The 14,972-nt window shown below is 38.4% G+C and overlaps 1 protein-coding gene across 1 annotated transcript in view; it reads right to left on the bottom strand.

Annotated features, from left to right (window-relative positions):
- The window catches only part of LOC126282194 (putative helicase MOV-10), a 461,728-nt gene that overhangs the window by 72,753 nt on the left and 374,003 nt on the right, over positions 1–14,972 (bottom strand). The window contains exons 15-16 of the mRNA XM_049981723.1: positions 7,712–7,875; positions 1,348–1,466 (exon numbers count right to left, since the gene is read on the bottom strand). Of these exons, the coding sequence (XP_049837680.1) occupies positions 1,348–1,466; positions 7,712–7,875 (283 nt within the window). The remainder of the gene's footprint in view (positions 1–1,347; positions 1,467–7,711; positions 7,876–14,972) is intronic.

The following is a 14,972-nucleotide window of genomic DNA, read 5'->3' as shown; positions in this document are numbered from 1 at the left end:
TAAGTGTTCTTTAAATAAAACACAGTCTTTGGTTCACCTTCTCCACAACATTTCCTATGTATTCTTTTCAATTTAAATTGTTCATAAATGTAATTCCTGAGTATTTAGTTGAATTTACAGCCTTTAGATTTGACTGATTTATCATGTAACTGAAGTTTAATGAATTCCTTTTAGCACTCATGTGGATGACCTCACCATTTCATTATTTAGGGTCAATCGCCAATTGTGCTACTCTGGGCTATATTCTATTTTTTTTCACTTGTCAGATGACAAATCTGAAGTCAAGGGTTATGACCCCTCATCACGGAAGACAAAAGTACATGACATAATCCATATGCTTCATATGAAGGCTTACAACAGTCCAAAGGTGCAGACTGATGACTGGAAGCTGAAGGAAACTGAAAACCCACTCAATTATTGGAAACCTTCTTTCATGCTCTTCATAGTGGAGTGGATGTAACAACATCACCAGAAAGCAAGGATTTTCCATGCACGGAAACACTGGAAAGATCTGGTTCTGTGGTGCTGCTATCAGTTCCAAGAACTCTTCTGAAACAATGTGTCACTGTTTCTCTAGGAGAGGAGCAATGGTGCAAGTTGTGATGCAGTGTGGCATAGAAGTTAACATCGCTGACTGGTGTGGTGTGGGTCACCAGTTCAACCCCAACCACCAGCATTTAGTAGTTATTTAACATTGCCGTTTTTAGAAGGTTCTTGAAATATCTTATGTTTGTATACCCTAGAATATTTAATATACATACAAATACTTGCATTCTAGAATATTCAGTATTTGTATAAATAGGTGCACTCTCTATACAACAGGTCAGTTCTATTCTGTCCATGTGTCAGTGTCAGATAAATGTGCTTTTTAAGTGTCTTATTTCACTGAAGACCCTGCCTTTGAATTTGGACATAATTGTGATTTTGATATGAAAGTATTTTTAATGAAATTCTCAAAAGTGCTACTACTTGTGTGCTGCTACATGAAAGTGCCAGATGCTATATGCTTCATTTGGTTAGGCTTCTGCCAATATGACATTGGGAAGTTGCTACTACAATAAAATTTTGCTGTACCAAATTTTGGACTGCATTTTGTATGGAGGGTTCTTCAAAAGTTGTAGGTTAGAGTCATTGGGATACATTTTTTGCATTAAAGAATTACATAATCTGTCATAGAAAAACATCACAAAAGGAGAGTGTGTGACCATAACATTATATTAATACACACGGTGGTGTATTGCTGGGACATAAAAATGTTAATGGCGCTCATTCACAGACAGAACAATTACACATTTCTAACAGATTTAAAAATACTAGAAACTAATAATGGAAAGGATTGTGAAGCACCTGGGTGAGTGAGCTTCTCGTTCATCTTTGCCTTGAACTCCATGAAAAATTATAGGAAATTCCCTTTTGGGCAGCTGACTCCATCTGCAAGCCATCCTTGTTAAATCTCCACCACAGGCCTGTGACAGACAAACAAAAAAATATAACTGTTCGCATATTTTAACTCTCTAATAGTAGTAACTTTCACCTAAGATGGAAAAAGTAGTCCACATAATCCTTGGTATATTAGGAAATAGCAAGGTAGAGACATAAGATGAGGTATCAGTCAGCCATGGTACACTCTTTGGCTCTTCAAGTAATGGAAAATATTCAAGTGAATACAGAGAGAAAGACTATTAAGTTAATTGAGCTAGAGTGGAGCAAAACACTGTCGTTAGGCTTCTGTTTATGCAGAGCCAAGAATACAAGCAGAAGTTGCTCCTCCTGTGAGTATGAGTGGTGCATGGGCATCGTCACTTGCTGTGGTGGACATGTTACTCTGTTCAGCCGCTGATGGAATGCGTTATGCTGGCCCACCAAGTAGTAACCAAAGAGCCTTTATTAACTACAAACTTTATGTAAAATGTAATGTAATTGACTTACTCTATTGTATATGGACCAGAGGGAAGGAGGAGTCTGCACCTCATAGTAAAGTATATTATATGAATGGTTAATTTTCGAATATGGTTGAAATGAAGGAACTCTGGCTATGAACTGTTTACATTGTTTGAGGAGTCGAATGAGCTATTTTTCCAACTGACACAATAAATTCTTGGGGAAGAGGATCCACACATGGTGAAAAAGATTGTTAGCTGGGAACGAATAGTACAACCAGCTGTAAAAAATAAAGTTACATGTGACCACTGTATCCACAAGATATTAGCAAAGAAATCGAATATAAAAAAAAAGTCATGTGCTAATCATACATGAAGGATGACATAGATAGAAAGTTATAAGCATTATTAAGACCACAAAAGGTAAATAAATGCAAGAAATGGTAAGCTTAAGGATTTGATTCATAAGCATTATTAAACTCAAAGCATTAACTAGGGATCAGGAGAATCAGTTACTGAAACTTGGAGCGAAAAAGTAACAGTGTCACCTACCACCAAAAAAAGATTATTGAGAGTGCCAAGGAAACACCAGGGCAGCAACAGTACACACAAATGCAGACCATGTCAAGATGATATAGTGGGAAGATGACCTTTAGGTTAACGATATTGGGCAGTAAGTTAATTGGCTATTGGAAAGGTTGGTACTGACGGTGCTGGACTCACATTAGAACTGAGTCCACTGTAACATGGTAAGGTGCACATTAAAGCAAAACCTATATCTACAGCAGATAATGGTTTTCACATATTATAACTGTCATATTGTGTTCCACTTTGTTTTCCCACTCAACAGTAGTGCGTATTGTCCACTTTAGTACTGTTTTTGACATTGATACGTGGGTCTGTTATTGAGAATATTTTTGGCAGCAGTTCAAGACACAAATTTATCTTCAAGGAATCCATTAATTTTAAAATGGGGGTTCTCTCATTATAAGACAAATGACACTCTTAGCACCAATATTATAAGGAATTTGCAATCCTACAATCCTAAAATTATAACAGAATGACTAAGACTAATTTGTAGTTTCTTGTTTGATGTTCAGATCAACATTCTCAGCATGGGATGAGTTAGTTGCTGCTCAAAAGTTGCTGGAAATTGCTCTGTCTGCTATCACGCAATTGGGAGTTGTTTCAAAAGGGATTGGAGAACTACATCTACATCTATACTCTGAACACATGGCAGAGGATACATTCCATTGTACCAGTTATTAGGGTTTTTTCCTATTCCATTCAAGTATGGAGCATGGGAAAAATGGTTGTTTGTATGCTTCTGTATGTGCAGTTATTATTCTAATCTTATCCTCACAAGCCCTGGGTGAGCGATACATTGGGGGTTGTTGTATATCCTTAAAGTAATCATTTAAAGCCAATTCTTGAAACTTTGTTATCAGACTTTCTCGTGATATTTTATTTCTATGTTCAAAAATACTCCAGTTCAATTCCTTCAGTATCTCTGTGCCTCTTTCCCATGGATGAAACAAACCTGTAGCCCTTCTCTGTATACATTCAATATCCCCTGTCAGTCCTATCTGGAACGGGGCCCACACACTTGAGCAATATTCTAAAACTGGTTGCACAAGTGGTATGCAAGCAATCTCCTTTGTAGACTGATTGCACTTCTCATAACTCTACCAATAAACTGAAGCCTACCACCTGCTTTACCCACAACTGAATCTATGTGATCATTCCATTTCATAATATCCCTCAAAGTGTTACACCCATGTATTTGTATGAGTCGGCCGATTCCAGCAGTGATTCACTGATATTATAGTCATAGGATACTATGTCTTTTTGTTTTGTGGAGTGCACAGTTTCACATTTGTGAACACTTAAAGCAAGTTGCCAATACCTGAACAACTTTGAAATCTGATCAAGATCTGATTGAGTATTTATGCAGCTTCTTTCACATAGTACTTGATTATACATAAGTGCATCATCTGGAAATGCCTGATTTTTCTTTTAAAATTATTCCAATGTCATTAATATAAAATGTAAACAGCGAGGGTCCCAACATACTCCCATGGGACACAGCTGAAGTTACTTCTACATCTGACGGTGACTCTCCACCTGAGATAACATGCTGTGCCCTCCCTACCAAAAAGTCCTCAACTCAGACACAAATTTACTTTTGACAATTAGGTGTGGTACTGAGTTAAATGCTTTACAGAAATCATGAAATACAGCTTCTAATTGTTTGCCTTGATACAAAACTTTCAGTATGTCCTGTGAGAAAAGTGTGAGTTGAGTTTCACATGATCAATGTTTCTGTAATTCATGCTGGTTGGCATTGAGGAGGTCATTATGTTTGAGCTCAGAATATTTTCTACAGCAAAGCAACATCACGGGTATTGGACAGTAGTTCTGTGGATCACTTCTACTACCCTTCTTGGAGACAGGTGTGACCTGTGCCTTTTTGCAAGAACTTGGCACAGTTTTTTTGTTCAAGGGATCTATGACAGATTATAGGTAGAAGATGGGCTAACTCAGTCGCAAATTTAGTATAGAAACTCACAAGGATTAATGATTTCAGCTGTTTCTCAACATCACTGACACTAATACTTATTCATCTTTTCAGTGGTGCAAGGATTAAATTGGGGCAATTCTACTGGCTTTTCCTTTGTAAAGGAAACAAGCTGAAAGATTTACACATCCAGTAAGCTAGGTAAAGAGAAAGTTGTGTCATATCTCAAGGAGAATGTAGTGGAACTGTGGTTCTTGCTTAAAAATGTAGTTGCTTAACCAATGAATATATGTTGCTAGTGGAACTGTTCATTATGGGATCCTCCTTTTCATACAGTCTGTATTAAGAAAGTACTTGAGAAACAGTGAATTCTGTGTAATACTGAACTGTTATTTTGTATGCTCCTTTACAAAGGAAGATTGAGAAAAGCTGCACCATTTTGACTCCCAAACCACTGCCAAGATGTCTGGCAGTTAGCTTAATTATGGTTCATAACTGCAATTCTTGTTATGATGTGGAATGAGTCAGTTTTACAATATTATAGTATACATTCCCCATGAAAGATGTGGTGACTTCTGTCATCGTCCAGTGCCGTGACATGCACAGGTGTTTGCATGTACAGTGCTGCGAAACTTCCGCGCTGAACATCAGAGATGCTATACACAAGTGGCATTTGTTCTGTGATTTACTCTTTGATTGTAGTTTTCTGCTCCACTTTCTAATCCTTGAGGTAAAGTGTGAATCCAAGTGTTGGATACGGAATATTTTACCATAATGAACTTTTCTCAAGCCTTCACACGAGTTACTGATTGCAATGTATTATTGTCTGTTCTGCCGGCAGGGCTTCGTTAATAAATTGTTACATCAAGCTGAGTCAAGCCTACTTCCCTTATTCAGCCTACAAGTACATGCACATGTTAAACATCTATCGCAGTAATTCAAACCAGTATCGACAAAAGATATTGCAATATGCTGTCCATTTACATTACTGTTTAAGTTAAACATCCTTATAGTGATTTATGTATAAGTTTGTTTAGTCTCTTTTCCCACTGCCCTCCCCCTCACAAGACAATCACATACCCTCCCATTGGCCTCTTCAAAATGTATTACTATTTCAAATCTGATTTGTTCAGTGTCAAATGTGAAATTATTGCCCAAATAAAGATTAATGAACCAATAAAAAATTACAAATACAAACTCTTACATGTACTTCCCAGCACATTTGTCCTATAATGGTATTTGTTGCAAATAATACAGTCCCATTCCAATCAGATTTACACATCCACAACATAAACACACAAAAATAATCCTGAAGGATACATTGTCTCTTGGCCTAAGCTGCAGCATGATTTCTGTACTTTGATGCAAAGATCCTCAGGAAATTCTCATTAGTCATACAATAAGTAATTGGAAATCTCCATAAATTCAAGAAAAATATGAAAAATATCTTACTAGTCACTACACAAATTATATAATTATCCTAGTTCAAGTACTGAACAAATCTGATAACTGCATAAGTTGCAATGTCCATTATCACCTGATCTTCAAACTCACATACACAATGATTAAAATGACATGTACAGTATATGATGAATAAATAAGTGAAACATGTTTAAACAGATGAGTTCTGGTAGTGGATGATGGAAGTGGACAGCCAAACACAAAATGTAGCTGGTAATTCTTTTTAATGTACAGCCTTACTATTTTCAGAAAATAATCTGATATTTGTGTTCTTGGTGAACAGTATATGATGGTGAAAGTGTTATGTTCAAAGACCTCCATTAACATAAACAGTATATGACATGGCATGGGAAAAAAATTTACTGTATCCTCCAGAAGGTATGAGAAGTCTACATTGAAGGGCATCAAGCTGCCTTTGACTCAGCCACAACATAGTTCGGATTAGACTCTAGAGAGGATGCTCACAAAAAAGACAATGTTAAGCATCCATCTCGTGTATCACACATAGTTGCCAAGTGGACATCCATCTGCCGAATATGAATATAATACAGTTCCACTCAGCAAGTAGTACATCAAGACAGTCATCAGGCAATCATCAAAACAGTACTTGGGCAGTGTCTTACATTGTTGAATGTCTCAAGACTCATCTACAGTTGCAACCAAGAAGAACCAAATCAGACATTATGTGTGTGTTTTTAGTCTTCTTTCATTGTATTTAGGACTGTACCCACATTTGAAGAAATATCACTGAAAGTGAACACTGAACTATACTGCAACCGCACAAACTTCAAAATACAGTCAAATATTGTAAAACTTTTACCAATAAATCATTGTAAATTGTTGCTAATTAACTGTAGCTTAACCCTATTTGGCTGTTAAACACTAACCACTAACTAACCCTATTTGGCTCCGTAACAAATCTGTATAGTTGCTCCATGCAAACAAGCCACCTCATAACAGTAATTATGTCAGTAGTTTGGGGTTCTCTACTTGCCACATTTATTTGTTTGACACCAAGCACATTTGGTGAATATGATGCCACTCAAAGAAATCTTTTAGATACAATTATTGTGGATTGTGAGTGTTTATAAGCATTAACACTGTTAACTATACAGCATTGCCAAACAATATAAGGAATTTAACTTGTCAGTATTTTATTAAATCAGAATTAAAATATGTATTCTGTATAAGGCAGCTAATACGTCATGAAATTTTTCAGTGTGACCTAATCCCTGTTACCACAGAAAAGTTAATTGCTTCATACAATGATACTGCTTTTATATCTTCATCTGAGTCTTTTTCAATATTTTTAACATTTATGGCAAGTTGAAGTGCTCAGTGAGCCAAATATTGGTTTGAACATCAAAGTGATTTACTAAGGATGGGCCTGTCAGAGATGGTATGCACTTGCCTTTCCCTAGCTTTCAAACTAACTTCTTCAGCCACTTATGAGGGGACCTACAACTTCCGGTCTCCAAATTATGGCATAATTTGATATTTTCCCCATTAATAAATCATTTCCAGAAGAGAAGTAGTGATAAGTAACAGAAAAAAATCCCAATACTGACTGACGATTGAGACCTAGGGGTTTGGTTTTGTAGTCTGACAGACATGTGCCCATTTAGGCACACTTTTCCTTATTTGTGAGAAACAAAATAGCGGTGACAGTTTTCCAGGACTTAATCCACAGCACCAGTTAGTATTTTCTCATGCAACATTTTTTGCAGCCACAGTTTTACTTATTTATTGCTGACTATTTGGATGGTTAAACACCACACAGTTAGTGCGTGACAGTAAATCATCATGTTGCAATGCATTATTATGTGATTCTGAAGCAATAATAATATTTTACCTTCAGTTCATTGTCATAAAACAGATCATTTGGGACTTTCAGAATTAGTTCATGAGAACGAAAATTTTTCACCAATTTAGTAATAACAGCAGTATTGTACTCGCCAGTATTACTCCTCTTATACTGGTCATTTGCTGTCACCAGGCGTTCCAGGAAAGATGTACCTAAAAAATCATGTTACAGTAAATTTACGCAAACAAATACACAAAAGTGCACATACATATGAAGAGCAAGAGAGATATTAGAGTTCTTGAGCTACTATCTATAGTATTACAGGAGAAAAATAATGTATTTGAAATGATTGCACCACAATTTGTTTACAACTCTATGCCCACACACCACAATATATTAAGGTTAAAATCAGTAAAATATTCAATTTGGAACTTGGTTCGCTGAAAATAATTGCTCTTTACTCTTCTGGTGGAAAAGTGAAATTATTCAGTTTCATAGTTTGAACAAGAGAATTATATATTTTTATATTTTTGTGCACTGAAAACAATAATAGGTATTTGAGTAATGGTAACTCAGAAATTTATATTAAAATAAGGCAAACTTTTGAACTTTTCCCGAAAACGTTCTTATTGCAAAACTCGAGATGTCCCTAATACACTAAGCTAAATTATTTGAAAATTGTATGTAACAAGAATAAATCACTTTTCATATACAAAACAAGCAACCTGGTACCAATTTTGCACAGGTAGCATTAATAATCTGCAACCAAATGACTTGTCTGACATCATGGTTATTTTGTTTATTGGCCACAGCATAGAGTAACAATTAAAATTTAAAGTACAAGGTTAGGTACCCAAATATTGTCTCTTTCATATAAATTTAACAATTTAAGTTGTGCATTCCAGGACAGTTCTCAGGAGAGTCATAAATGTTATCAGTTCCACATTCATTTGGAGTTTGGAGTGAGATCTCATGGCAATAATGGGAGATGCAAGCTACTGCACCAGCCAATTACAGCATCAGTTCGATGCAAGCCACACCCACTTTCTGATGATGAGGTTCTGGGAGGCAAATTTGTGTGTGTGTGTGTGTGTGTGTGTGTGTGTGTGTGTGTGTGTGTGCATATTAATTTTGAAATAACTACATTTGCAATATATTTTCATGCAGGTAGCAAGAATCAGACATCCTCATATTTTGGTGAATAATGAACATCAGTTTTAATTCAACAAAGATTTTTTGGGTACTGAGGTGACACACATACACAAGAGCATAGAGTGAACTGCCTCCAGCCAGAAGATTACACAGTCTATATACACATACACAACTTTTCAGAACACTGTTTCTTGATACATCTAGAACCTATTAAAATTAAATATAGAAATTAAAATTAACACACAGGATGGGTCTTGAACTCCTGAGCCTTTTCATAAAAGTCCAATACCATATCCACTGTACCACACTAATACTCATTAAACCATTATCTTCTTTGTGACATTGCTCCCTCCTTGAGACAATAGCGTCCCGATGTTACCTCTTGCTAGTCCGGGAACGAGTTGTCGATCCTGGATACTTCACCTCCTGATGACTGGTGCTAACCTTGGGGGTGGATTTGTTAGGGAGTTTCTCAAAGAAACCAACCTTTTGAACTGGAGTGCAGTTCCCAGACAAGGACACCAGGGTAGTAGACAGTAGGGCGATGGCTGGCATCATACCTTCGGCAATTGTTTTCTTGAGCTTGCTGCACGGAGAGTCGAGCTAACTGCTCAGATTCCTCAGCTCTGGTAAATACCTGACCGATGAAACAGTCATCCATATCGTCAGGATGGTGAAGAAACAAGGCATCCATCATCATAGTTCCCTCATCCCAATGCACCAGGAAAACTGGCGTAAATCCTGTAAGCTCTTGTTTGGTGGTGTTGTAGGCGAATGTCTTGAAAGATTACACCACATCACAGTTGCTCTGCTTGATGATGACATACATTGATAGCATGTCAGCCAATGTCTTATTAAGGCATTCAATAAGTCCATTAATTTCCAGATTGTAGGCAGTCATTATGTGATGTGTAATGTTGCCCTGAGGCTTTGACTGAAAAATTTTCCCTCAATCTGTAATTAATAATCTTGGAACATTGTGTTTTAATACAATGTCTTCCATGATGAATTTGGCTACCTTGGATGCTTCACCTATTTTCACAATTTTTGTAATTGCATAGCATGTTAGATAATCATGCAAACAATAATCCATTTATTGCCACAAGCAGATGTTGGACATTGAGGAGGTCAATCACAACACATGGGAAAGGCATTTCTGCTGGTGAAATTGGTATGAGTCAGCCAGGTGGTTTCTGAGGATCTGACTTTCTTCTCTAGCTCTCTCGACAGTGCGAAACATTGTGACAAACACTCCGAAATAATCCTGGCCAGGAAATTCTCTTGTGGATTCTATCGTATATCTTACAAGGGAACCTCACCATCGCACCCCCCTCAGATTTAGTTATAAGTTGTCACAGTGGATAGGCCTTGATAAACTGAACACAGATCAATCGAGAAAACAGGAAGAAGTTGAGTGGAACTACGAAAAAATAAGCAAAATATACAATCTGAGTACTCCATGCGCAAGATAGGCAACATCAAAGATAGGGAGAGGTCAAGAGCGCCGTGGTCCTGTGGTTGGCATGAGCAGCTGCAGAACGAGAGGTCCGTGGTTCAAGTCTGCTCTCGACTTAAAAGTTTATTTTTTTATTTTCGCAAAGTTATGATCTGTCCGTTCATTCATTGAAGTCTCTGTTCACTGTTATAAGTTTAGTGTCTGTGTTTTGTGACCGCACCGCAAAACCGTGCGATTAGCAGACGAAAGGGCGTGCCTCTCCAATGGGAACCGAAAACATTTGATCACAAGGTCATAGGTCAACTGATTCCTCCATAGGAAAACACGTCTGATATATTCTATATGACACTGGTGACGGCATGTGCGTCACATGACAGGAATATGTTGTCGACCCACCTAACTTGTACACTTGGCGAATGTGTAAAAAGATTCTTCTACCGTGCCTGATTTAGGTTTTCTTGTGATGTGATAATTACTCCCGAAAGAGTGATGGAAACAAAAGAGTTTGTTACATGAACTGAAAATAAAAAATTAAACTTTTCACTAGAGGGAGGACTTGAAGCGAGCTCACGCTAACCACGGGACCACGGCGCTCCTGAGCTCACACTATCCTTGATGTTGCTTATGTTGCATATGGACTACTCAGATTATATATTTTGCTTATTTTTTCATAGTTCCATTCAACTTCTTCCTGTTTCTCGATTGATCTGTGTTCAGTTTTTCAAGGCCTATCCACTGTGCCATCTTATAACTAAATCTGAGGGGGGTGCGTTGGGGAAGTTCCCTTGTTAGTAAATTCCAAATGACCAGTCTAGGTGTGTCATGGAATTTCTGTAGAGTATTTAAGTGGGTGTGTTTAGGAATTACTGGTAGCTACCTCTTTCCAAAGGGGTTGAAGTTTTTCTTGAAAAGTAATCCGTTAATTACCTTAAATTCTCCATCATTCTTTAACTGATTTGAAGCATTTATAATTTGTAATAGCTTGACATCCTTCTTCTGCTCATGAGAAAGATCATGGAGTGCAGAGAGAAAAACATCATCTACATCATTATCCTGATGATCTTCCATGTGGTTTCTCCACTGGTTGTTCTGATGGGCCCTTAAGGTCTGTCAGTCAACAAAGCAAACGATGGTCTGTGACAACTGTGAATGGTCTTCCACAGAGATACTGCCGAAATTTACAAATGACCCAGATAACAGCAAGATATTCTCATTCAGTCATTGAGTAGCTTTGCTCGGCTTTTGTAAGTGTCCTGGAAGAATCAGCTATTATCCATCTCAGCTTGCTACTGTGGCCAAGCAGTTCTAGGTGCTTCAGTCTGGAACCGTGTGACCGCTACGGTCTCAGATTCGAATCCTGCCTCGGGCATGGATGTGTGATATGTCCTTAGGTTAATTAGGTTTAAGTAGTTCTAAGTTCTAGGGGACTGATGGCCTCATATGTTAAGTCTCATAGTGCTCAGAGCCATTTTTTTATTATCTTCTCTTTTCCATCTGAAATTTGTACCAGAACAGCACCAACCCCATACCCAATGGCATCTGTATGCAACGCAAAAGGTGCTGTCTCATCATACAGATCAAGTACAGGGTCAGTCGTCTGAGCTTTTTGCAGTGTATTGAAAGAATCTTGTTGAGGTTTACCCCAGACAAATTTAGCATGAGCTTTTGACAACTCTTGGAGTGGCCTGGCTTTCGTACAGAAGTCTTTAATAAAAAGCTGGTAATAAGAACACAGTAAGGAAGCTTCTCACATCACTATTCTTTTTAGGAACACGAAATTCTGCTATAGATCACATCTTCTCTTGGTCTGGCCACACACCTTCATTTGACACATGATGTACAAGTATGCTGATTGCTCCAAAGGGATGCTTTCATGGATTAGATTTAGGCCACCATGACTACGCCACTTAAGGTTAGCTCTCAGTTTTTTTATGCGTTCATCAAATGTTTTGTAGAATACTATAATATCATCTAAGTAGCACAGGCACATTGTCTACTTGAGATGATGCAGAAGATTATCCATCATCCATTCAAAAGTTGTTGATGCACTACACAAACCAAATAGCATTATTTTAAATTCATATATGCCCTCAGAGGTGATAAATGCAGTTTCTTTGCAATCGCCTTATCTACTTTTATTTGCCAGTGCCATGAGTACAGGTCCACAGTTGAGAAAGACTTAACTCACTTCAGATAATCCAGCATATTGTTGATTTGTGGAGGAGGGTAAACATCATTTTTAGTTATCTTATTTGTTTCCTGTAATTGGCCCAAAACTGCCAAGCTGGTTTCTGATGAGAACCACCGGTGATGACCATGGGCTCTATAATGGCTGAATGACATCTTCCATCATTTTCTCTACCTCTTCATGAATTTTTTGATGTTCCCTTGCTGACACACAGTATTCTCTCTGGCTGTTTGACTTATGACTGCCACACATCTTGGAAGGATCTGTGGCTCTTTGTGACAGTTAACTAGCCACAATGCCCCAAATCGATTTTTAGACGAGACTACAGAGGCTGGAATGACTATGTCTTTCTCCAGTGGTATGCTTCTATTACATTCCACTATGAGATCCATTGGTTGATGCACGACATGATGCGTGACAGTTACCTTTGCAGCTCAGGGAGCAGTAATAATCAACTTCATCCTGCACACACAGTCTTCAGACTTAGATTTTGGAAAGTCCCATTCATGATGATGTCGTAACTGCATTCTTCTAAGATGATGAACTCAAATGACTGTGTATGGCCATTTATACATGCACAAATAAAGCATCTTTTGGTAGGTTTTACATACTTCCTATTAGAACCTTCAGCGGAGAGTTTTTGTTGTCAACGAAATGGTCTTCCCAAACTGGCGGTGGTAATTCTCCAAAATGACTGAATACAATGCTCCAGAGTCCACAAGAGCTCAAGCTAGTCAGACATCCATGAGTATATCAAAGTAGTATCCCATCATTTTTGTAATTATCAACAGTGGAGGATTCTTCTCTTTGATGACCTCACATCCTAGGAAGGTCACACCCTTTAATTTCCAAACTGCAGAAGCTAGATGATTGGCTACAGCTACTAAACAGTGATGGAGGCCTTCATCAGCATGTTGGGGAGGGTTCTCTCCAGCAGCTAGCTTGCAGTAACAGTGTACCGTAAATACATTCTCTTGTCCTTCTTCTTCGTCCTGTGGCTGGCATCGGTATAGTCCTACTTGCATTCTGTTGGCACAGGCATCATTAAATACCTGCCATCTTCCCCAGCAGTAGTGCACCACATGTCCCAATTGCCCGCAGTGGAACAATACTGGCATGTTGTCCTGGGTTCTCGAGATGTCAGTTTTCTTGTGGCATAAAAAGGTCCCTCAAGGATACACGTGTCCTGTCCTTGTCTGTTTCACTGTTTTTGATGGAGTTGGAAGATGAGAGATTCAAAATAGCATTTCTTGCATTTCCTGTCATATGATCTTTGTAGCGTCTCGGTTTTAGGTTTGACGGGTACTCCCAGTGCCTTTTGAACGTCCTCTCTCACTATCCAATGACTGATGCCTGTCAAATCTATTTCTACCACCATCACAGCCAATGATACAATGATCAGAAGTCATTCAAACTTCTTACGGCCAATTTGTTTTTGATGCATCATCTCATAGTACTGGCACAATTTTATGAAATTGTCTGTTGTGGACGGTTCCTTTAGTAGAAGAGTGGTGCATGCCCTCAGCAACCCCCTTCATAAGATGTCCAACTTTCTCTCCCTTCTTCACCAAGGGTTGACAATTTGGCACAGCTCCAAGATGTCTTGAATGTATAATTTTCTAGTCTCTCCCAAATGCTGTGCTCTGCATTAAAATTTTTCTTCTGCTTGTTGTTCTGTCGCTGGGTGTCTTTGAAATACTTCTGTAGTTCCACCTGTAATACTTCTCAGTTTGTCTGCTTTTCATTGTTGTCCCCATACCACTGCTTAGTGTTCCCCCAAAGCAGCTGAGCATATTGTTTTGTCCCATACCTTCATATTCCATTAACCACTTGTCTGAGTCTTGGCCATCACCTCCAGAGAACACTGATGGATGTCGTATGTTGGTAAATGGCTGGTACAATTTTGGTTATCTCGTCTTCTTCTGTTGTTGAGAGCTTCCACTTAGTATAGTATAGCATGAACTCGGGCTTCTCACCATGCAAACGACAGCTCTGTTGTGGTCTGATGAGCGTTACTGTGTTGTAAATGATGCATGCGATCACAAGCCTCAATACCCAGTACCTCCACTAGAATTATGTCACATAGCTAGCAAGAATCAGGTGTCCTTAGACGTAACTAGGTGGATAACAAATACTATTTTTAAATCAGTGAAGATTTATTGAGAACTGAAGCCATGCACGTACACGTGCTTAGTGTCTCCCCCAAGTAGCTGAGCATATTGTTTTGTCCTATACCTTCATATTCCATTAACCACTTGTCTGAATCTTGGCCATCACCTCCAGAGAACACCGATGGATGTCATATGTTGGTAAATGGCTGGTACCATTTTGGTTATCTCGTCTTCTTCTGTTGTTGAGAGCTTCCACTTAGTATAGTATAGCATGAACTCGGGCTTCTCATCACGCAAACGACGGCTCTGTTGTGGTCGGATGAGGGTTACTGTGTTGTAAATGATGCATGCGATCACAAGCCTCAATACCCAGTACCTCCACTAGAATTATGTCACATAGCT

This window comes from Schistocerca gregaria, chromosome 7, assembly GCF_023897955.1.
Source record: "Schistocerca gregaria isolate iqSchGreg1 chromosome 7, iqSchGreg1.2, whole genome shotgun sequence".
Lineage (NCBI taxonomy): Eukaryota > Metazoa > Arthropoda > Insecta > Orthoptera > Acrididae > Schistocerca > Schistocerca gregaria.
Note: the sequence above shows the minus strand (reverse complement) of the source record. Positions and strands in the feature narration are given on the sequence as shown.